Source organism: Artemia franciscana, chromosome 11 (assembly GCF_032884065.1).
Source record: "Artemia franciscana chromosome 11, ASM3288406v1, whole genome shotgun sequence".
Taxonomy (NCBI): domain Eukaryota; kingdom Metazoa; phylum Arthropoda; class Branchiopoda; order Anostraca; family Artemiidae; genus Artemia; species Artemia franciscana.
The window spans coordinates 26,466,578-26,492,593 of record NC_088873.1 but is presented as its reverse complement, the minus strand read 5'-3'; the positions used below and the strand labels follow the sequence as shown (position 1 = coordinate 26,492,593).

The 26,016-nt window shown below is 36.5% G+C and overlaps 1 protein-coding gene across 2 annotated transcripts in view; it reads left to right on the top strand.

Annotated features, from left to right (window-relative positions):
- Positions 1 to 26,016, top strand: part of LOC136033022 (protein disulfide-isomerase TMX3-like) — a 145,893-nt gene that overhangs the window by 10,100 nt on the left and 109,777 nt on the right. For both annotated transcript variants that reach the window (XM_065713572.1, XM_065713571.1), the window contains exons 3-4: positions 5,884 to 6,087; positions 18,879 to 19,062. In XM_065713572.1, the coding sequence (XP_065569644.1) occupies positions 5,884 to 6,087; positions 18,879 to 19,062 (388 nt within the window). The remainder of the gene's footprint in view (positions 1 to 5,883; positions 6,088 to 18,878; positions 19,063 to 26,016) is intronic.

The following is a 26,016-nucleotide window of genomic DNA, read 5'->3' as shown; positions in this document are numbered from 1 at the left end:
GTGAAGCGGCTCAAATCAAAATCAGGATTCCAAAGAACTGATGTTTTATTTGCAGTTATTATTTCAAATGTGTTTGGCTAGTTCTATAGTTCCTGACGGTTTCCTCTCTGGAACTGTTACACCAACATTAAAACGCGGGAAGGATGCTTCTGGTTCTTCTTATAGCCCCATTACAGTCATGTACTTTATTTGACCTCAGTAAATTATCATAAATTGAGTTCAATATAAATTCACCTGAAATCATAATTCACCTGTGTAAATATCACCTCACCTAAGAGCTATGACCTCTGTCCACGTAATATGTCAGATAATTCTAATGAACCGGAACCGAAAAGGTCAAAGAGATTTACCTCCGCTGTTGCATTGAAAAAAATGAGAGCAATAAACTATATGTAATTAGTTTATTAGGTATAAATTTTGTTTATTCTTATTCATGTCTTTTAGTTTTACTGCTGATGATGAACACTGTATATGTGTTCGAAATATCCAGTTAAATAATTTTATATGTATTCACTGTCAATAAAAAGGTTTCATCCCTATTTTGAACTGTTTTACTTTCGCTCTGGTTTCTTTGCATTCAGTTTTTTTTTATCACTCTGTACTTTATCTTTCTGGGACCTTCATTCTACTGAAAAAGAGCGACTTATGTGAACTACGTAGATGTTACTGTAAATACCTGCTTTATATATACTACTACTACTACTAATAACTCACTGCAGCACCAAGCCGCCTGAGGCCAACACAGCTACGCACGCTCCTCCTCCAACCTAATCTATTTAAAGCCTCCCTCTTTACACCCTCCCAGGAAGTTCCCATTTCCTTTAAATCCTTATTTATGACATCCTCCCAACCCAGACAAGGACGACCTGCTTTCCGTGTAGCCCCAGACGGTTGGCCAAAAAGGACAATCTTCGGTAATCTGTCATCCTTCATCCGTAGAACATGGCCTAGCCATCTCAACCTTTCTTTCATTATAGCCCCAGAAAGCGGGATTGAACCACACTTTTCGTACAACCTACTGTTTGAAATACGGTCAGTCAGCCGGGTACCCAGAACAATCCGTAGGCAATTTCTCTGGAAAACATCTAGTAAATTTTCATCTGCTTTTCGGAGTGTCCATGCTTCAGAGCCATATTTGACCACTGTCATCACTGTAGCTTCCAATATTCTAATCTTGGTTTGTAGGCTTATCTTTCTATTCTTCCAAACTTTTTTTAACTGTGAAAAAACACCCTGAGCTTTAGCTATTCTACTTTTAACATCTTCACTGCTCCCACCATCTTTACTAATAATACTACCAAGGTAACTGAAGCTCCCAACCTGATCAATCTTTTCGTTACCTAAGGTCACCTGTTCATCTTCACTTATTCCTTTATATATACTTCTATCATATCGAAATCGGAGAATGATCTGAAAATACAAAGCTCCCGATATAACTGCAAAAGTACAGGAGCTTCATGTTAAGTTATCATCACAAGCATATCGAAAGCTTACCCCATATCACGGGTTCATCCGTTTGTTCTGTTGACCTTTTTCCTTGTTGATTTTGTTGTACTTATTGTGCTGTACCTTTGTGACTTTGTTCTTATCCGTTTGTTCTGTTGATTTTATTGTACTTGTGTGTTATTTCTTTTTCTTGTGTTGTTTTCTGATTTTTAATTTGTGTTCTATGTTTTTACTCCACTGTTCTCACATTGTTTTGTGCATGGGGTTATAAATAAATTATTATTATTATTATTATCATAGGACTAGTATATAATCCATAAAACCATCATAAAAAATCATCACAATTAAAGTGTTCAGAGTTTTAAAATGTGCAATAGAGATGAAAATTTAAGCTATGATCAGCTCATAACTGAAATTTTATCTGAAACTTTTCTAAGATAGGGGTAATAATATAGACCTTGGGGACTCTAGTTCAAGTGTTAAAGTTGTGCTGATTTTGTAGGAATGTTGAAATAAGATAGGTAGTAAAACCAATAACTACTGCCCTATTTTACAAATTCTCACGTTGACTTTTTTTTATTTCATGTCCTAATTTTGACAAATATCTTTTTGCAAGGTTTACAGACGAAATAAAAAAACAACAAAAAAAAACTAAAAACACAATGAACTTAAAAGGAGTAAAATCATTGGTTCATTGTCTATGCTGAGAACACAAAATCCAAAGGCTTCAATAGTCTTTCAACAGCCATGATATTTATAGATTTTAATATATAATACTGATTATAGAAAAAATCAACCAAATACACTTCAGTAAAGCGCCAGTTTGTAGATATTTCTTGCATAAACTGCGAAGCAGTAATTTTTTGTTCGTCTCAAGTTTCAATTTTGGTTCAATATTTTGAAAATTTTATCTTCGAAACTAGCCTGACTCTGAATTGACTGCGATCTTTAGGCTCGGCAGTGCCATCTACAAGGCAACCGTTTTAAAATTAAAGCTAGCCAATGAACCTCTCAGATTCAAGGTATAATAGAGAAATAAAGAACGTATACTTTTCTGATCGTCGTCATTTTTAACGTTCAAAGAGTGGCTCGGATAAAAGTGACAACAGCGTTGTTTGTTCTTTTTTTGTTTCTTGCTAAGAAAGAGCTGAAGGCATTTTTCTGAGTTTGATAAATAAGAATACAATGAAGCGTTATGGTTATTTAATTATTGCAACGCTATAGCCTCTGAAACAGTAAAGATAAGAAACAAAAAAATTCATAATGAAAAGCATTCTTGACAACCCTGACAATGTTTACCATTTAATTTTAGTTTTTGTAAAAAAACCTTATTTTAAAGCTTTTCAGATTCCTTGCAAACCAAGGAAAAACCTAATATCTCAGGAGTGGGTAAGGTGATTTGGGCGAAACTTTTAGAAAATCTGTAAGAAGGTGCTGAACAAGTAACAAGTAAGGAGCGACATTAAAACTTCAAACAAATAGAAATTAATCCGTATGAGGGGCTACCTCCTTCTGAACCCTCTACTCTTTATGCTAATTTTTGACTTTTTGTCTGAATGCTTAGAGAACTTTTGCTCAAACAGAAGGGTCGTTAATATGGGATGAGAAGTATTTCTAAACAGCTGTAATACTTTTCACTGTTTAGTGGTTGCCCTCTCCTCAGCCCCCTGCTCTTTGTGCTAAAACTTAACTTTTTGTCTAGAACCTTCAAAAACTACTGCTCAAACTGAACCTAACTTTAAAACATTATAAAACTTTAGCGTATTGAACGGAGTTTAGGAGGAGGCGTCACAAAACCACGAAAAGTTATATGGTGGCATAATAATACTTCTTATTCCAAGCCACCTGCTTTTATGTTTGAGCAATTTTTCTTAAGAATCAAGACAAGATAAACTTTAACGTAAAGAGTGGGGGAGTCAGAAGGGAGCACCCCATCTCACGTACGTCATGATATTTGATCGTGTTAAGCTTTAATATCGCTCCTTAATTGTATTTTAATAGGCTTAAAAAAAATTCTTTTATCAATTGAGGGCACTGAACTTCATCATGGGGAAAACAGTGAATGTTCCACCGAACCGAATCGAGTTCTTGGAAAAACTCACTCATCTTATATTAGCTTGATTCTACCATAGCATGGACAATTTTTGAATCCTCCTTTTTTCTTGCTTCTTCTTTTTATATTGTTGGTTTTGCTTTGTTCTAGTTGCTATGTGAACTCCAATATCCTTTTTTTTCCTTTTTGCTGGTTAACTTTTAGGCAAATCAAGAGGATCCAATGTCATTTTGAAGAGGATCCAAAATGAGCTCGAAAAGCTCCTAAGGGAAGAACAATACGGATTCTGCCCGAACCGATTTTATATTTACTTGAAGAAAGTCCTCATTGAAGAATGTCGAGAACAGCGCTCAAAGCTTTACATAATTTGTATAGATTTTGAAAAGGCCTTCGAGTCTGTAGGTCGAACAAGTTTGTGGAAGATCCTTCTTTATTGCGGGATCCTATTTAAAATTATCGCAATTATTATAGCTCGCAGACAGCGAGTGCCGGATCAAGACAACCGAAGGCCCAACCCGATACTTTAAAATTCTATCAAAACAAGGCTTCGTACTGTCGCTATTACTTCTCGTCATTATCGTTGACTTCATTCTCCGCGATCGATGGTATCAAACTTTCTGCTGAAGTGGCAGTTGGTGACCTAGACTTTGCAGATGTCATTACAATGCTGTAGTCTTGCAAGCAACGTCTGCAAGAGCTTCTAAACAGGGTCAGCGAAAAAGCAAGCCAAACTTGGCCTAAGAATAAATTTGAGCAAAACCAAAACAATGGCGACTATTGATTCCTGACAGATGTGGAAATGAGGAAATTGAACAGGTCGTGGAATTCAGGTACCTTGGAAGCATAGCGAAGAATAGGGGATCAACATCCAAATAAATAATGACCATAATAGGTCAGATGATTGCCGCCTTAAATAGGCTCAAGCGCATATGGAAGTCGAAAATTACGCTAACCAACTTAAGTTACGCCTGTTCAACAGCAATGTCACCCTGGTCCACCTTTATGCAGTCGAAACCTCGAGTTTGAACCAACATCAGGAGAAGAGAATCCTTGCATGCGAGGGCAATTGTCTTTAAAGAATTTTAAATGTGCATTGGTAAGACAGAATCACAAATGAAAAAGTCTGTGAATTTGCCAACCAGCCTCTGGTGACTGGCATCATTAGAGCTTGGAAGTGGAGAACTTGGGCCATGTTCTCCAAATGCAGGACACTCTGATCCCAAAAGCGACTTTACATTGGCACCCAAACGGAAGTCAAAGACGGGGAAGATCTCGAAACACTTTGCTACGAACATACCAATCTGATCTGCGCAGTATCTTTGCTTCGCTTTAACCCGATTGGGAAGATATATACGCAGCTGCCCAATTCAGAAACGATTAACGAAGTTGTCGTGGATGCCCTGGGTGCCTCTGGTGGCACAGGTGGATCTAAGGTAAGGTCTAAGATTCAGTCAGAGCCTCCTTTTTTTTCTTTGTCTTCCCTTTACTGTCCACTTTCCATCAAGGTCTCTAGTTCATCGACCTTAGCTTGGGATCTTGTACCTGAATCATCCTTCCCATAAAGAATGAGATCTAGCATTAATTTACCAGGTGGTTCATTTTTATGCTTCAACTCTTTAAATCAGTCGTGAGTTACGTAAAGACAATATATCTTCCCATGTAATACTATGTTCACCTATTGCTATCTTAGAATATTTCCAGTATTAGCTTGATCACAGTAACTTTCCCAATGCCATCAATCTTGAAGTCATGATTCCGCTCAGGAGAAAATACATGACAACTTGTAGTCCTAAACTCGAAACTCCCTCCTACATTAGATATATATATCTGGTGTGGTATTAGAGAATATACTTTACTAGGTTGCATCTAACGCTGAAACCATGATTTGGTCTTAGAATGTATTTAAGGCCCAAGCTGCTTGCGATCTTACTCAGGTGGGACAAGGGCTGTTCGATAAATATATGCATATATTTTTTAAAAATTCAAGTACATTCAAGTTCTGATCTATATTAATTACTAAAGAAGGAAAACAGTCTTCCTTTTCTCCTTCTGTCCTTTTTTTCTTATGGTGTATGTTTATTTATGTGTTTGTGCTGTTGCATTGGTTATTTCTTTTTTTAATTATATATTTTTTAATACATAAATAATAACAGAGTTGTCAGACCCTGAAAAGCTATCCCGCTTAACTTGTTACCATAACTGAAGCAAGTCAATCAATAAATTACGCAGACAACTCATCAGAGGTGGAAAGTTTGATAAATACCAGAACAGTCACCTCTTGCCCCGAAAACTATGGATGGATTCGACGTCTTGTCTTTGATTTCCTTCTAGTTTGTCTTCCAGGTGAATATTTGGCTATGCTCGGTTATTATTTTCTTTTTTAGATTCTTGGACGTAAAAAATGAAGGAATCTGGTTTGTGAAATGCTTTGCCCCATGGTGTGCACATTGCAAGAAACTTGAGCCAGTGTGGAAACAGGTGGCGCAGTTTTTGGGTCCTCAAGGATTCCGTGTAGGACGAATTGATTGTACCCGATTCCCCAACGTCTGTTCCGAAATTAATGTCACTGGATATCCGCAAATAATGCTGTAAGTACTAATTTTGAGTTTTCTTAATTTTTTTTTCCCATTCTTCCTCCCCAAATTTCCTTGAGACTAATATCAGTGAGTATTTTAAAAAAAATCGTTTGTCTTACAACTTCTGTAATTGCTAGTTTCCCTTTTTTCATTCATCCCCATCCGTGTGTTTTTTATCTCGTTTATTGCCTTATGTATTTGATACCTTTGAAACTTTAATTAGTAAGATTTCTGTGTGGGTAATCTTGTGAACAACCTGAAAATGCATAGCATCTTTTGATCTACCTAGCTACATAACCATGCACGGATTGTAAGTTCAATAGGAGCTTGTAGTGCTAAAATGTTTTGGTGGGTCGGAGAAAAAAAACTGGTTCGCCTTTCCCCTTTCCTCAAACACGAGATTCGTAATCGCATTCCCCACTATTCCCCTTTTCTTTTTGCAACAGAACCTGAAAGTTTCTGTTCTATCCCGAGCTCTTCCTGCGATATTGCAGATATGCTATCTTTTCTGACCTGGGTTTATATAGTGTCGTTCAATTTACCTCTGTCCCCAATTACCTCTGCATCTTTATTGCCCAAGTACTTAAAGGATATAAGTTTCGGGACGATCAGCAAAAATTTTGGACTGTTCGTAGGCCCTAAATTCGTAAGCAGAGACCCCAGTCTCTGCCTCAGAGGAGTATTTTATTTTTAAGTAGTTACCATTTTTCCCGTGGACTTACGGCTGCAAATTTTAAGCTGATCATAAATAAGCAAGGTTTTTAGCCTATTTTCGTTCCTCTTAACACTTTTCTAAACCAGACAAATTTGTAATCGCCTTAACCCAGCCAATGATCCTTCAAAGTTTTGAGCAAAACGAACAGAATTTGCCCTTTTTTGGTTAACAAAATGTGGGGTCCCGTTCCTAATTTTTTTTTGCGGTAGAATTTTCCTTGTATATTGGTTCCTTTGTGCCAAAAGAACTGTCCAGAATATATTTGTTGGCCTTTTTTTCTTAGAAGTTAATATTTTCTTTTCATTTTTTTTTTGATGAGTGTCCCCTTTCATCGAGTCTCAGAAAAAGTTTCAAGTTTATCAAAAAAATCTGGTCGGCCCATTTTTGAAGTTCTGTGGCTCCAACCTATATTTTTTTGAGGATATGAAAGTCCTATTGGATCGAGAACTTACGGGTGCAAGTTTCAAGCCTTTCCGAGAAAAAAATGTTGTTTGTCCCATTTTTACCTGCATTTTACTGAAGGTAACTCTCTAAAATTTTCAGGAGAATTGGACAGCCAAAATCAAACATTCCCGTCCCCTTTGTCTAATATAGAACTTATACGCAAACAGTTACAGCTTCACCAAAGCTCACAGACAATATCGAAAAAAAAACTTGAAAAGAACACCCTATTTTTGCTTCTAAAGATTCAGCAATGTTCAAGTCGCCTCAAATGCTGTTACCATAAACGTTTTACGATTTCCAATGCTCTGTAGACACATTCTTAAACATAGTTTAATCGTATGCCAAATTATAGGAAATCTCTTGTTTTTAATTTCCTTTTTTTATCTTCTATAATATTGAAAAAGGACATCGAGTCCTGCTACGTTTAACTTTGACGAACTTCTCTTTATAAAACGTTTGTATAGGTATCTCTACCAGACCTTCCCAGAAAACCACATGTCATATTTCCATAGGCTATTGAGGTCTTTTTATTAGAGTATATTACCTCTTGTATTTAAAAAAGGCGTATAAGAATAAACGATATGCGTCGCAAAAATAGCCAAGTGTCCCGCTTAAAAAAGAAAAAAAAATTCAAATAGAAATTTTTTCACAGAACAGTAAAAGGTCGTAATAAAACTGGAGACGAATAGAAATAATGTGATGCAATAATTAAAACAGAAAGTACTATCAATGAACAAATGAAAGCCAAAACGAACAGAAACTAAGATAAATTATCACTGGTAAATATGTATGAAACATGGAGATAACACATACTGCTATAAATGAGTAAATGGATCTTGAAACCATTTTAATTAAAATGGCTTATTTTCTAATAATGCTCATTATAAGTCAAATTTATAGCGAACAGAAATTATCACGAACCAGGAGTAGGGCTAACTCCTCCTAAACCTCCAAAAGCCTATTACGTCATTATACATAAACCCCGCAATATGGATGAGTGTCATTTGCATTTTGTTGAAAAAGATATATGAATTGATTTAACAGTGTGGTTTTTATTTATAAAAAAGCTGCTAAACATTCAAGATCACTAAGAAGAATTATTTAAAATAGATTGATTTTGTAACATATGATAATATTAGTCCCTGGATGCTTGAACGAGTTTTGGTTGTTAAAATGTTAAAAATCCATAAATTATTTAGTTTTCGGTAAAGTGCAAATGATGGTCTGGCCTGTATAAGGCTTAGGCGGCCGTCGGTGTTTGTGGTAATTTCTGTCCGTTTTAGGATTCGTTTATTAATCCATTGCAGAATCTCTCATCTTCATGCTTCATGTGACTATTTTAATTTTTGTTTGTTTTGGGATACATTTATTCATTGATTTATCTTCTGTTCGTTTCATGTCTGAATTATTATGTTACTTTAATTTATTGTTTGACTCGGTTTTCATATGGGTCTTTGCTTTTCTCTGAAAAACTTCTTTATGGAAAATATTTTAATGAATTAATTCCTGTTCGTTTTGAATTAACGAACTTTTATTATTGGTTTGTATCAGGAACGTTTCTACAGTCTCTCTGTTTTTATGCTTAAGAACAAAAATGTTGGGATGTAATCTAGAATTTTTGACAATATTCGAACATTCAGTAAAAATTTTTGATCAGCAGTGGTTTTGTTTTATGATATTTGAGTAATATTTTTACAATGCAATCGAATTTTGGCTGGACGAGATTAGGAAAATTATTCATTTGAATGAGAAAATCGTGCAAGTTCTGGTTTTCCATTTGGCTGAAGCCATCCTGATTATATTTTTTTGTAACAGTTGATATACTAAAGTAAATGCTTTTTAAGGTTATTTCTTTTAAAGTCCTGCTTTGTATTTAAAGAAGTTATCAGTACATCCAGGTCTGTTTCCTTAATTTTTTTTTCTCTTGAGTTTTTCTTGGTCCTGAAGTTTTAATCGACATTACTGGAAATTTTAAACCAGGTCAAGCACAAGGAAATTGAATTCTTGCTGCTAAGAAGCGAAATAACCACATTTTATTCCAGAATTCATTGTATTCGTTAGGGTCCCTAGGCAAAGTCTACTAACCTTGAAAATTTTCACGCCGAAGGAGGAAAATAATGGCTGGCCTATTGTTGGTTTCACGTATCGAAACAGCTAATTAAAAAAAAAAAAAATCCCGTTTGGTTCGCCTGGCCCAGTATACATGCCAAGTAAGCTTCTAGCCGATCTGAGACTAACTATTTTCTGAGGTTTTGTTGAATCAACACAATAATTTTTTCTACCATAGTTTTTATCTTCATTGAGATTCTTTGGCTCTGTTTACAACTAATCCTCAAAATATTTTTTGTTTTCTAACCGGCCCACCTGGCCTCGTCCACATGCCTTGTTTGCTACAAGCGTATATGAGACCAAAAATAATTAGCGCCCATTTTTGGGCATCACAAACCAATCCAACGAAAACTATTGAAAAAGGGACTAGCCCTTTTCCTGAAAAGGGGTTCACTTGGCCAGGACACTTATGAATTTTTCAAGCCGGTTTAAGACGTGAAATTTAAGACATCTTTTTTGTGTTTCAAATCTATTCGTCTTTCTAACTATTTAGTTTCTGAAACTTTTAGTTTCTCAAATAGCTGGGATGAACCAAATTATTACGGGTGCTAGCTGATTGGAGATAAAAGCATTGGTTCTGTTTTTGAGTGAAACTAATTTCAAATTTGGTCTCCACATAATTGTCTCTTTGCCACTGTAGCTCACGTATATAAATTTTAAATTTAAGAGAAAAAATTGTCGGTCCCTTTAGGACTGATCAATATTCGAGGTACAACAAATTTTCACGCTCTTATTTCTTTCCCCAAACATGGTTATTAGAGTATCTTTGTCTTCTCCAAACACTCCCCGAAACTTTCGACTTGGTCTTCCCTGTCGCTCCCGAGATATTACAGTCTGCGCGAAATATACTGCATTTTGATTAACCTTACTTTTTCACCGCAAATAGGTTCAAAGTACCACCAGAGCTAATAATGCAACATTTTTTTATGGATCAGAGACACACCTTTGTTGGCCCCCTCATGTCTACTTTATAAACACAAACTGTGAAATCCATTTTACTCCTCTTATCTCCTCTAACGCTCCAAAATATTTTGATTGATCCTCACAAGTTGTTCCAGAGATGTTGCAGATATGTCATTTTGATAGCCTGAATTCATGGTTCCTTTTGCTTTACCCCTGTCCCTCTCCCCAAATCAAATTTCGAAGTCTCCCTCCTCTAAAAGTCTGAAAATTTGAACTTGATCTCCCAAGCTATTCATGAGATAATACGAATACACTATTTGGATAACTTGGTACCATATAGCCTAATGTCTTTTGATTTGCCTTGTTACTTAGACATGAATAGATTCTAATTTCCCTAATGGATTATATTGCAAAAACGTTTAGCTGGATCGGAGACATAAGTCCCTTTGCCTCTCCATCTCCTGTACTACCTGAAAGTTTCAGCTTTATCCCCGAGATATTTAAGATAAGGCATTTTTATTACCCGGGTACAAAGTTTTTTTTTTAGTTCTGCCCCCTCCAGATCGTGGTTCAAAGCCCGCCTGCCACCTTACATACTTTCTGAAAGTTTTAACTTGATATCCCTAGCCATTTCTATGCGATTACGCCGTTTTGGTAAGCTGGCATCACATTGTGTTTTTTTTTTATTTATCTAGTCATTTAATTGTGAATAGATTATTGGTCCAATAGGAGCTTATAGTACGAAAGTGTTTAGGTATATCAGTGACAAAGATTATCTAACCCCTTTCCTCTTCTCTCGACAAAAATTTTAAAGTCCACTTGTCCAGCCCTGCCCCTCTTCTCCCAACAGTACCTGAATATTTCAACTTTATCCCCCGATTCATTCTCCAACTATTGCAAATAGGCTATTTCGATGACTTGGATACACATAATCTCTTTTGATCTACCCTAAAGTTCCCATCCTAAAGTTGAAATTGTGGATCAGATTGATCCCTCCCCTCAACATCTCTTGAGAGTTTCATCGGGATCCACAAGAAGTCCCAAGATATTGCTCATAATCTTAAAACCCTAGTAAAAACCGCGTCTTTTTTTTTACTCAGGTAGTCGTGTCATTTCCAAAGTGTATGCTTGGAAAATCCGGTCAATTTTGGCCTAGCGAAAGAACCCTAGGAAGAAACCTCTTAGGGGTGCCTTGGAATAAATTTTTGTTAACATTAGGTTTCTCTTGGTACAAGTACTTATGGCTCTAAGTTTCAAGCCTATCTGGGACAAAAAGCGTTTTGTGCCATTTTAACCCTCTTTCTACCTCTCGCTCATTGGTGCGCCGTCCCTTTTATTCTTTCAAGATAAAATAGCACATTGCAAATATATGACTCTTTACTTGGGTAATGAAATATATCTACCTCTGGAAAGCTCCTGGAAATATCAGAATTGACCCATGCGATCTTTCCTTGTCTGAAAAGAAACTAGGGGTCATAAAATTTGCTATTAACTTTTTCTTTTTATTGCATAGTAGCATCAAGTTTTTTTTTCTTTTTTTTTTCCAAAGAAAATTGGACCCAGTAAGGTCATGAAGTTTGTAATAAAGATTTTTACGATTCTTTAGTGCTCAAAGTTGATTGAAAATACTGGCATCTTTCCCCACGGGTAAAGGTACAAAACTAAAAATCATGTAACAAGTCAGTATTAGCCTAATATTGTCATTAAATCTTATTACCCTTATCATGAGTACCAAAAAAGAGACAAAAACTGTTGGGCAGTCTTTGCATTTGTGTTGCCACAAATTAATGCCATGTAAGAAAGAGACTGCACTGAAAAGTACAAATATCTATCGGCTACACATAAAGAACATGCAGAAACAGACAGGTATCTGGAAGAAGCTAGGAAAGAAGATAACAACATATATAAAGAAGAAAATAAACAGCAACATAAACAGGGTTTCTAGTGGATTAAAAATTAACTTCAGAGATAATAAATTAGGGGAGGGAGGTGCAAGACATTTTTAGTTTTTTAAAGAACAAAGTTAATGAATTATGACGACTCTGGGAGGAAATTTAGGCCATTATTTGGACATAAATTCAGTAAAAATTTTTGACTTGGTGCTGTCCTTTTTTTTATTTAAAACTCTTATGAAAAATACTTCTTGATATGGTTCGTCATTTTTCCGTTAGTAAAAAAAAAGAAAAAAAAAGTATAATTTCTGCTTTTGTTTGTTTCATCGGAAACCGATAGCCGTAAACTCTTGTAAGTACTCTTATTATTGATTGATGATTTAATGCGTCTAGTTATTTTCATTTTTACCATTTATAGACCAGCCTAGTATCCATATATATTCTAGTGTTTTAATAATCAATAAAATCTCTCTAGTTTTATAAACTGGAAATAGACAATCAAACGCTTGTTCTTGCCCTTAAAATTGGCTTGAGAGATAGAACCCATCCACCCTTGACTATAATTTCTAATGCTGATATTAAATATAAGGTCCATCAAGTTTAGTCTTACCCATCAAAAGTTACGAGCCTGAGAAAATTTGCCTTATTTTAGAAAATAGGGGGAAACACCCCCTAAAAGTCATATAATCTCAACAAAAATCACACCATCAGATTAAGTGTATCAGAGGAGTTACGAGAAGTTACTAAAGTTTTTTACTGTCTTAAAAAGTAGAGTTGAGAGAAAGAGTCAAACTTTAGCGTAAAGAGCGGGGCGTTGAGGAGGGAACAGCCCCTTTCATATAAGGAGGAATTTCTGTTCGTTTTAAGTTTTAATGTCGCTCCTTACTTTCAGTTGAAAAAACTTGTTTTTTTATATTTAATAATAGAATAGAATACATTAATTCACCGCAATAACTTTAAGTCAGCATGATGTGTCAATATTTAAAAAAGAAAAATGAATATTCAAACAGTTCGTGGTAACGAACTGTAGTAAGGAGCGATCCGGCTCAATAGTAACCAAAACTCTAAAAAATTGAATTTTGATATCAATAGCTACATCAAAAGAATCGCATTTTAATGATGATTTTAAATATATAAATTTCATCAAGTTTAGTCTTACCCATCAAAAGTTACAAGCCTGAGAAATTTGCCTTATTTAGGAAAATAGGGGGAAACACCCCCTAAAAGTCGTAGAATCTTAACGTAAATGACACCGTCAGATTCAGCGTATCAGAGAACCCTACTGTAGAAGTTTCCAGCTCATATCTACAAAAATGTGGAATTTTGTATTTTTTGCCAGAAGACAAATCACGGGTGCGTGTTTTTTTTTTTTTTTTTCTTTTCCCCAGGGGTCATCGTATCGACCAAGTGGCCCTAGAATGTCGCAAGAGGGGTCATTCTAACGGAAATAAAAGGTTCCAGTGCCCCTTTTAAGTGGCCAAAAAAATTGGAGGGCACCTAGGCCCCCTCCCACGCTCATTTTTTCCCAAAGTCAACGGATCAAAATTTTGAGATAGCCATTTTGTTCAGCATAGTCGAAAACCATAATAACTATGTCTTTGGGGATGACTTACTCCCCCACAGCCCCTGGGGGAGGGGCTGCAAGTTACAAACTTCGACCAGTGTTTACATATAATAATGGTTATTGGGAAGTGTACAGACGTTTTCAGGGGGATTTTTTTGGTTTTGGGGGTAGGGTTGAGGGGAGGGGGCTATGTGGAAGGATCTTTTCTTGGAGATTTATGTCATGGGGGAAGAAAAATTCAATGAAAAGGGCGCAGGGCGCAGGACTAATCTGGTCACGTTAGAAAAAAACGTCAAATTCAGAGCTTAATATACAATGCTGGGTGTTCGGAGCCTCTATTATGGAGTATAATTTGAAAATAACACAACTATACGAACGATAAAACATATATACCACAACCATAACTCAACTAACGAAAGAACTGCTAAGAGATAACACAACTATAAAGCGAAAACAGGTGAAAACTAACGGGAAAATAAACGAACTAAGAGGTGGAAGGGGCCCAGAGAAAAAATATAATCCTTTTCCAATTTTGAGCCTAACTTCCGCAAAGGAGTAATAATGTCAGAAGCCCCGAAATACCGAATTATTTTCTTTTCAAACGGTTCGTGGTAACGAACTGTAGTAAGGAGCGACCCGGCTCATTTACTGTTTTAAAAAGAAGAGTTGAGAGAAAGAGTCAAACTTTAGCGTAAAGAGCGGGGCGTTGATGAGGAAGCAGCCCTTTTCATATACGAAGTAATTTCTGTTCGTCTTAAGTTTTAACGTTGCTCCTTACTTTCAGTTGAAAAAACTTATTTTTTTTTATTTAATTTAAGGAAAGAGCTACTTGTGTGCTAGATCGTTTTTTGGGTTACTAGGCATCTAGCATGTAACATGCTAGTGAACAACAAGTTTACGTGTCCGTGGGTAAACACTAAATGTTGTATATTGTTCCTTTACAAATTGTCTTTCCGAGGTATTCTAAATGTTTTTCTTAATAAGAAAAAAAAAAAAATGGGAAATGCTCAGACAAAAGTCTGATCTTTTTTTAAGGCGCCGGTAAAGTTTCAAAGTGCTGTGCAATAAAACGATTTCCAAACGTAAAAGCTATGGATCTGAAGTAGTCTTGGTGAAATTGGTAGAATCTTTGAATTCACTTAATAATTCATTGAGACATGCAAAAACAGAAAGTTAAAGTTATATCGTTGTTTGTAAGCTCTTCGACATGTCAGTGATTTTTTTTCAAGTTTAGGGCAGATTTGTCTGATTGACACGATATTTTGGATGGGGATGAAATATTATAAATAAAAACGTGCATCCAAGGAGTAGAATGACCCGATTTAAATCCATGAAATCTTTTGCTTTTAGGAAAAAAATCCATCTGAAAATTATGTGGTGAGGTACCGCGTCGCGGACACCCTGGATAGTACATTCCCTTGTAACAATCACGAAGATTTTTACTGCCTTACTATGCGGCTGGGGTAAAACTGTACGGAATTTTCTATTTGACAAGCTGCAATTTCTTCGAGATTTTGATGATTTTTTTTTAGTTTAAAATAGTGAAATATGTTACATATGAATTATGCATTTGATCTTACGAAAGGAGCAATAATTATAAATTGCTCTGCGTCATGTTTTTATTTCTGAAAATAGGCCAACTAACATTCTTTGATGTGAAAAAACGGTCTAGATAGATCCCGATTTCGGAGACATCGCACAGTTTAGATACCAATATACATTTATGAAATCCCCTATCTTGCCCATGAGAAGCTTTCGGTACAGAGCTCTGAACTTGGCGCCTCCTCCAAGCCTGCGCTCCGACGCGTAGATCGTGCTACAACACCATAGGCGGGAACGCAATTTTGTGTTGTTGCATACACAGCTTAGATACCAATATTGGTTATCTAATATGTGCTGCCAATTTCCTGTCTCCAGCCTCTACCATCGCTACCGCGCACTGTGTCCCAAAAATAAATCGAGTTTTCATAACTGTATTGGCATCTAAGCTGTGATACCAATACAGTTATGAAGACTCCTATATTGCCCATGAGAAGCTTTTGGTACAGAGCTCCGAACTTTGGCGCCTCCTCCAAGCCCGCGCTCCGACGCATAGATCGTATTACATTACAGCAGGCGGGAATACAGCTATGAAAACTCCTATCTTGCCCATGGGAAGCCTGAATAGTTTTGTTGAATACGTGCCAGTTTCCTGTCTCCAGCCGCTAGCATTGCTACCGCGCACTGTGTCCCACTGTCAATCTGAAAATTGACTGTTGGCTCCGAGCTTTTCTAGGATGAGTGAATTGCCATCACGTCATTACTATTCTTAAACGTCCCATCCTGGGCCAATCAAATGTGTAGGCAGCGAATTTGTATGCAAGATAGTTCACACGTTAGACTGTTTTGACATTTTTTTTAGGACAATCGTAGCTTCGGTGAAGTTTTTTTCCGATGTGAAAAAAACGAGCTAGATTGGGCACAATGTGAAAACTCGTTTATAGCCCTAAATTTGGAAGAAAAAATTCATATGAGTGACGTCACAACCATATGGGTTTCTTATCATTCTGTTTTTTTTTTATTAGTGTTTACAAGCCTGCTTAGCGCAATGAATTCTGCTGAAGATGGAGTGAAGATAGATTGTGGAAACTTATTTTCAATTTTTTTTAAAATTAATCAAGTAGAAAGAACCATGTACTTTATTTACATTTACAAAGAGATTAGCTGGTAGTTAATTAGCTGCTTAAATGATTTTAGAATTCTAAGTGGTTCTTCCAGGTTTTTATAGAGAAAGTTGTTTGGAATTTTGGCCATTTTGTTGTCTATTGAGTGAAAGCAACCACGCCGTCAGAAAATGGCCAACACTTTCTGCATTCATCAGGGGTGAAAACAGCATTTTTGTTTGGTTTGAGGAGCCAAAAATGTGGCTCCCTATTGGTATTTTGATCCTTATACCCCTGTTGTTAATGCAACTTATGGCTTTCTGGTCGGGGGGCACGTGCCCCTATTTTTGTTTGTGGTGGGGATCCAAATATTTGGCTGCCTATTGGTATTTTTCATCCCTGTACCCCTATTATTAATGCAACTTATGACTTTCTGGGGGGGGGGGGTTACGTTCCCTTGCGTCCTTTGGATCTGCCTCTGGCATTGGATATGATTTTAAACCTAGCTATTGGGCTCTAGCAACAACGATATTTTGAAAAACTCGTGCAGTCTATCACCAATGGAATTCAAGGGCTGTGATTCAAGGGAACATGGACAGGATTGCTTGTATTCGATCACTGTTCAATATATTTTTTTAGAGAGAAAGAGAGAGAGGACTATTTTATTTACAAAAATGATGCTTACACTATCTTTCAGCAATCATCGGGGAACCAATTCGGTTTTATGTGATGGTTGTTTCCATCCTTATAATCTAATAATATATACTCACAATTCGACTATGAATGTATAAAAAAAACAAATCATTAACAACTTCCCAGTTGGTAACGTTTCAACCCACTCTTGAACTGGCTAACATTCCGTCACCTTTATACTCTCCAGGAGAGAATTCAAGCTGTGGTCCTGCAAAACGTGGAAGTAAAGATCATTGTTGAGTACTCCGAGCCTCAGACACTATTCCTGCAGAATGCCTAGTTTCATAACAACGATAACAGAGTTAGACTTAAAAATTTCCCAAAAGTACTCCGGTGAATAACGATTCAAACATTGATAAACAAAAATAGCTAGTTGATAATCTCTTATTAACACTTAGTATTTTCAGTTTAGTGAAGCAACTCAAATACTATTTTCAAATCTCACATAATCTCCTAAGACACGAACAACTTTATTTTTTAAAATTTGAACTCTTTTAAAACTTGGCACAAAAGAACTAATTCACAGAAAACAACCAGAAGACAAATACGGATATATAAAAGAGTGATTTAGGACCATTAGAATTCTTGGTGGATGCTCATTCCTTAGCCTTCTTATAAGACCCAAACCTCTTCGCTGCCACATTTTTGCTGCTACTGCATCTCAGTGTAGTTTGCAACTCAGATTACAATCAAGATAAAAACCTAAATATTTAAGCCTAAAAGCTTGATTTAACAACACACCATTCAGATAAATTTTATATTTCTAAAATAATGGAAGTACCAATTCTATTAAATGTCTTGAAATTCTTCTTAAAAACATTAACAGACAGACAGCTAAATCTTGTAAAACTTCCCTAATCATTCTGGGTCTAATTACCTTTTTCAATCAAAATATTTTTGCAAGATGATTTTAGTGTAAACAGGATGTCGCCAGCAAATGAAGTGATTAATGTCCCAGGGGTATAAAATCGCATGTTATCTACGGAAACTAGGTACAGTAGGGGCCCAAGCACGGAACCTTGTGGAACTCAGCAACGAACTATAAATTCTTGATTTACAGCCATCAGTATTCATTCTAAGTATTCTCCCTCCCAGATAAGACTCAAACCATTTCAAAGATACATCCTGAACACATAAACAATGTAGCCTGCTCAATAAGATCTTAAAAGCAACAGTATCGAAAGCTTTGCTTAAATATATAAAAATGGACAGAACTAACTCACCGCGTTCAAGCGCAGAGTTAACAAAGTCTGTGAGATGGTGGACTGCATGCATTGTAGAATAGCCTTTCCTGAATCCAAACTGTCTTTCCGTGAGAAATCGATACAGATTCAGATGGTTATACAATCTTCTATAGAAGCTGAAAGAAGATAATTCCTGTTTGGCTTGCCTCTGGCAATTATCTTCAATATCATAGCTATATCCTGCAATATCTCATAAGTTGCCGTCAGTGGAATTGCTGGTGGCTTGCGCTGTTTTTGGGGGTATGTGGTGGAGGGGTCATTCAAATAGTTGCATTACAAGCTAACTTTAAATTTTATCGAAATTTAGCAAAAGAGATCTTAAAACAAGATATCTCTTCTGAAGTACTGTACCTGTATTTTAAGGCTATGAATTTTTCAAGTATAAAACAGGGGGGGGGGGGAATGTAGTCTCTCCCGGTGTATGAGAATCCATATTTTTCAACAAGTTCAATTTTAAGGGACTTTAAGAGCTAGTGTCATCTTTTCATCTAGATAACATCATTTCTGAGGCAGCAACCGACTAAGGGAGAATTATACGAAAAGGGGTTAAAACTGATTTCTTATTAGTTCTGTTTTTTAACTCCTTTTGATTTTTAGGTTTAAAGGAGATGAAGTCGTAACATACAATGGTGATAGAAATCGTGAAAGTATAATTGATTTTGGACTGCGTGTGGCAGGGCCACCAGTTAGAATTTTAAGAGATCCAGCTGATTTCAAAGATGTTGCAAGAACCTATGACAACTTCTTTACTTACCTTGGTGATCGACAAGGAGATCTTTGGGTAATTAAATGACTTCCTATTGCCTATTCATTAGGAATAACTAATATTGTGGGGGATTTCTAAAAAAAAGAAAAAATTGAATGACTCCAGAAAAAATTTCAGCATTCGGAAAACTTCCGATTTAAAGGCAGAAAATTCGGAATTCTAAATTTAAGTTCGGAATCATGTTTGGAAAATTTCCCCCGTCATGATTTAATTTTTCTTACAACTTTCACATAGTGGGTTTAAGGTATTACTTATTCATTTATTTTCATAGCCATTTTTATGGATGGAAGGATAGGTCATAGAAACTTAGAGTAAGAAAGTTCTAGTGTCCAGTTAAGAGTCAAAAGTAATTGACGGGCAACCATTCCCCTTCCGTGCCCTTTTCTATACACCCCAATCGAAAGTTCTAGTGTCTAGTTAAGAGTCAAAAGTAATTGACGGGCAACCATTCCCCTTCCGTGCCCTTTTCTATACGCCCCAGCTTAATTCTTCAAGACACCCAATCAAAAATTCTATGCTGCAGTATTGTTCAGAACTGTCAAAAGATCCAATAAATATGTTTCTGGGGATGACTTAACCCCCCTAGGACAAGGACCGTAAATAATGCGAACATCTAATTTAGAAGCAGGTTTCATAGTGGCTAAATTTTTTTTCGGGCGTGCGATTGGTTTAAAACTTCCAGGGATCGCTCTCTAGACAAAGAAGATATTATAATATGCAGGGAGAAAGGAAGGGGTCTCAGAGGGCTTGAAAATGGACCAGAAAATTCCTGTGATTGATCTAATTGAATTCGCAAACCAGAAGTTCTTGCTTAAAGAAGAACCTGCCTTTGGGGCATGGGGGCCCCAATTCACAAGAAAAAAAAAAGAATGAACATTTTATCAAAGAAAAAGGACAAGTTTCTTTTTAGATAGGGCCCATACCCCCAAATACTGGGCGCCAAGATGATCGAAGAAAAATTCCGATTGGCTTGAAACTTTCAACAATCGTTGCTTTTACTACTACTACTACTACTACTACTAATAACTCACTACAGCACCAAGCCGCCTGAGGCCAACACAGCTACGCACGCTCCTCCTCCAACCTAATCTATTTAAAGCCTCCCTCTTTACACCCTCCCAGGAAGTTCCCATTTCCTTTAAATCCTTATTTATGACATCCTCCCAACCCAGACAAGGACGACCTGCTTTCCGTGTAGCCCCAGACGGTTGGCCAAAAAGGACAATCTTCGGTAATCTGTCATCCTTCATCCGTAGAACGTGGCCTAGCCATCTCAACCTTTCTTTCATTATAGCCCCAGAAAGCGGGATTGAACCACACTTTTCGTACAACCTACTGTTTGAAATACGGTCAGTCAGCCGGGTACCCAGAACAATCCGTAGGCAATTTCTCTGGAAAACATCTAGTAAATTTTCATCTGCTTTTCGGAGTGTCCATGCTTCAGAGCCATATTTGACCACTGTCATCACTGTAGCTTCCAATATTCTAATCTTGGTTTGTAGGCTTATCTTTCTATTCTTCCAAACTTTTTTTTACTGTGAAAAAACACCCTGAGCTTTAGCTATTCTACTTTTAACATCTTCACTGCTCCCACCATCTTTACTAATAATACTACCAAGGTAACTGAAGCTCCCAACCTGATCAATCTTTTCGTTACCTAAGGTCACCTGTTCATCTTCACTTATTCCTAACCTTAGTGACTTAGTCTTCTTAACATTAATTTTCAAGCCTATTTTAGCACCCTGAACTCGTAAAACCTCTAAAAATTCATTCATTTTGCTCACACTTTCATCTAATATGCTTAAATCATCAGCATAATCTAAGTCCAGGAGCGTTCTTCCTCCCCATTTGATTCCATGGTCTCCAATTGCCTTTCCTGTGCTCCTTAAGACGAAGTCCATCAAAATGATCCATATAAAGGGGGATAGAACACAACCCTGCTTAACTCCTGATTTAATACAAAACCAGTTGCTAACCTCATTTCCTACCTTAACCGCAGCAGTATTATTCTCGTACATAGCGCAAATCACTTTAATGTATTTTTCTGGTATACCATATAACGATAAGACCTTTGTTAACGCTGTTCTATCAACAGAATCGAAAGCTTGCTCATAATCGATAAAACTAAGGACCAAAGGTGTTTGACAACGAAGGGACTTCTCAATTACTAACATAAGAGTGAAAACATGGTCGACACATCCTCTACCTTTTCTAAAACCGCATTGTTCTTCCCTTAAAACTTTGTCTACAGCATGTCTCAGTCTAAAAAGTATCATATTACTCAGTAATTTGCTACCTACAGAGACCAGACTAATGCCTCGATAATTCCGACATTCACTCTTGTCACCTTTCTTATACAGTGGTTTAATTAAGGTTTTCCTAAAATCATTGGGTACTTCCCCTTTTTCAAAAATCATGTTCATAATCTTCAGTAGCTTATTCCTAACCTCAGAGCCACCATATTTAAGGAACTCATTAATCATATTATCAGCACCTGGGGCCTTATTATTTTTTAATCCTTCTAGTACTGTCGCTAATTCTTCCTCACTAAACAAATCTTCCTTCACATACAAGGTATCACAAACTTTTTCATTTTCATCTATATCTTTTCCTGCAACTGTATCTCGGTTTAGCACATTCTCAAAATGTTCCACCCATCTTTCTTTAACTTTTTCCTTATCACTAATTGTGACCCCATTTCTATCTTTAACTGGGACTAGTCCGGATCGGCTACTCCCTTTCAATTTATTAACATGCCAGTATAATATTTTACTATTATGCCGTCTAGCCGCATCTTCCAGATCCTCAGCAATTTTATCCATCGCCTCCATTTCACATCTCCTTAGTTCATATTTTAATGCTTTCTCCACTTTCTTTACATTCCTTTTGTTTTCATACGACCTATCGCTCAGATAATTCTTATACAAACCCCTTCTACTCTCTATTAAACCTAAAGCTTTTTCACTAATATTCCTAGTTGCTGTCTTAGCACTCTTCCCTAGGACACCATCAGCAACTTCACAAATTGTTTTTCTGAAATTATTCCATCCATCTTCCACATTGTCAAATTTTAAACCCTCAAGTTTAGTACTCAACTGTTCCTGGAATTTTTTTCTCAGATTTTCATCCTGAAGTCTACCAACATCATAACTTCCCGGGAGGGAGTTACTCTTCCGAAATTTCAGCTTTAAATTAACCTTAGACACTACTAGATGGTGATCTTTACTTTTAACATCAATAACGGCACTCCTATACACCCTAGTATCTTGTATTGATCCTGCTAGTCTTCTGTTTACAATAACATAATCAATAAGGTTTGCTGTCTTACCATCACGTGAATACCATGTCAACTTATGGGCCTATCGTTGCTTTTACTAAGGGGCAAAACTTTTTTTGGAAGAAAGGGATGCTAGGGTGCTCTGAGGTTTGACCAAAGAACCTGCTTAGATCAGTTTAAAACTTACAGCCTTAAATCCTTGGGCCAAGGGAAACGCAATGTAAAACAAATAGTCTTGGACACGTTCCCTCCAAAAATGGGTTTCAAAAAGAGGCTATTTTTTCCCATCGACATTTTAATTTCTGTTCGTTTTGGTTAACATTTATTCGTTCATAGTAATTTCTGTTCGTTTCAAGTTTGAATTATAGCATGACCCTATTATGCTCGTTGAGGTTTAATGTGGCTTTTTGATTTTCGGTGAAAAGCTTCTTTTCGGGAAACTTTTCCTCAATTAATCAAACAGTTCGTGGTAACGAACCCTGTAGTAAGGAGCAACCCGGCTCAATAGTAAACGAAACTCTAAAAAACGAAATTTTGATGCTAAAATATACATCAAAAGAATCAGATTTTCATGCTGATTTTAAATATATTAGTTTCATCAAATTTAGTCTTTGTCATCAAAAGTTACGAGCCTGGAAAAATTTGTCTTATTTTAGAAAATAGGGGGAAACACCCCATAAAAGTCACAGAATCTTAACGAAAATCACACCGTCGCATTCGGCGTATCAGAGAACCCTTTAGCAAAATTTTCAAGCTCCTATCTACAAAAAAGTGGAATTTCGTATTTGTTGCCGGAAGACAAATCACGGGTGCGTGTTTATTTGTTTGTTTTTTTTTTCCCAGGGGTCATCGTATTGATCAAGTGGTCCTAGAATGTCGCAAGAGGGCTCATTCTAACGGAAATGAAAAGTTCTAGTGCCCTTTTTAAGTGACCAAAAAAATTGGAGGGCATCTACGCCCCCTCCCACGCTCATTTTTTCTCCAAAGTCTACAGATCGAAATTTTGAGATAGCCATTATGTTCCGCATAGTCAAAAACCTTAATAACTATGTCTTTGGGAATGACTTACTCCCCCACAGTCCCTGGGGGAGGGGCTGCAAGTTACAAACTTCGACCAGTGTTTACATATAATAATGGTTATTGGCAAGTGTACAGTTGTTTTCAGGGGATTTTTTTTTGGTTTCGGGGTGGGGTTGAGGGGGGGTGCTATGTAGGAGGATCTTTCCTTGGAGAAATATGTCATGAGGGAACAGAAATTCAATGAAAAGGGCGCAGAATTTTCTAAAATTACTATAAAAAAAAAACATAAAAAAATTAACATGGAAAAGTTTTTTCAATTGGAAGTAAAGAGTAGCATTGAAACTTAAAACGAACAGAGACTATTACGCATATGAGGGGCTCTAAAAATACTTTAGCATAAAGAGTGTGGTATTTAGGAGGAGATAAATACCTCGCTCTTTATGCTATAGTATTTTTAGTAATTTCAACTATTTATTCTACGGCCTTTCTGATTCCGGGGTCATTCTTAAAGAATTGGGATAAAACTTACGATTTAGTGTAGAGAACGAGGTATTAACGAGGGTACAAACCCCCTCATATACATAATAAAAATTAAAGAATATAAAAGTTTGTTACGTAAGTTAATTCTTAAGTTACGTATATTTTACCAATAAAAAAATTCGTTAAAAATTATAATTTATAGCTGCTTTTTTATGTAACCGAAAAAAATTGCATGGTTACTAGGCCTCCTTCCCTATCCCTTATTTCTCAAAATCGTTTGATCAAAACTAAGAGAAAGCCATTTAGCCAAAAAAGGAATTAATATGCAAATTGTATTTTAATAATTTATGTGTGGAGAGCCAAAATCAAACATACATTAATTCAAAAACATTCAAAAATTACATAAAAAAACTAGTTTTTTAACTGAAAGTAAGGAGCGACATTAAAACTTAAAACGTTCAGAAATTACTCCGTATATGAAATGGGTTGTCCCCTCCGCAATCCATCGCTCTTTACGCTAAAGTTTGACTCTTTGCCACAATTCTGCTTTTTAAAACAATTAAAAGCTTTTGCGTAAAGAGCGAGGGATTGCGGAGGGGACAACCCATTTCATATACGGAGTATTTTCTGTTCGTTTTAAGTTTTAATGTCGCTCCTTACTTTCAGTTAAAAAAACTAGTTTTTTATGTAATATCTTACAGAAACAAATCTAACTTTGTGTAAACACAATAGCAGTGTCTGACCTATTTGTTTAGGCGAAAAGCTTATTACTTGACTGATTCTAGTTTCTCTTTTTTATATGTGTTTTTTGTTAATGTGTTTTTTTGTTGTTATTGTTTTTTTGCCTTCTGTGTTGAATCCATTATTGCATGATTTGAATTTATACATTGTCACAATTGGCATCAGGTTGCTTTTTTTTATGTGATTCATTTTTTATTTCCTCTTTCCCTGTTTTTAGGGTCATGGAGCTCACTGGGGGGAATGTATTAATTTTGTGTTTTTATTGTAGATATGTTATAAACGATCTTGAACTTGGGGAATCTTTTGACTGTTGGTTTTCCTATTCTGTAATTCTGGGAAAATGTCAATATCACTTCTTGCCGATTAATTTCTATAAATACTTTTTTTCAAAAAAAATATTTGAAGAAAAATAAAATAATGATATCGAAACCTTAAATGAGCAAACATAAAGTCATATAATAAGTCAAACTTAAGATGAACATAATAAAATAAATTCCTTGAAAATAAGGTAAATTAATAAATTAAATGAACATATTAAAATTAAGATTCACGTCAAACTCAAAACTAACATATATTACAATGGATCAGAGCCGTTCCTGGGGTTGCTGGTGGCCAGGGAAAAATAAATTACATCGCCCCTCCCAATTTAAATATAAGCAAACAACGCCAAATTAAAGTGAAAAATTTGATCGAAGTGGACAATCCCTCAGCCGCCCCCAAGCCACAACGCGTGGGATAACTTGCCCTGCCCCCCCTTTGAACGGCTTTGCTATGGATAAATAAAAGAGTATAAAACTAACAAAAGTAAATACAAAGAAACCTTGGGTTGCTGCCCCCTTAAACACTCCAAAGGCTATAGTGTTATTTGAGTTTGCTAATAATATGGGCAGACTCAAAAAAGCGACCACAAAGGCCTATTGCCTTCACACTTATAAAAAGTACAACGCCAATAGTCACTGTGCTATTGATGCCCTTTCGAGCGCGGTATTTTGAGGTAGAGTTTACCTATCTCCTGCCTTCCCCTTTATAGAAGAGGTTTCCTTGGCAGTGTCAAGATGTCCAACATTGTTTCCCCTCATCCCTGGAACCCCACCCGCCAGCTTTAGACCAGTTTGGGCCGGCAACATTCGTCCCTCAAAAGAGAGGGGAGACTTACCTACCACTCACTAGCGATCGGTGGCTAGCGGCTTGATCCTCACTGACGATAATACTTGGAGAACTTATTTCTCCCACCTGGATTGCTCCTCAAGGTATCTTTACTTGCGCCACGGCTGGAGCCTCATATGTCTAAGGCGATTGACTTTTGGAATGATTTAGGCAGTCATTGCTGGCTTTAGTTCATCAAATCTTGGAAGTGTATTCCGCAAACCATGTCCCGTGGTCAGACACTGGGCAGGACGGCCAGTAGCTTGACGATTACAATAAAAATAGCATTAATAGGGCATTATTTA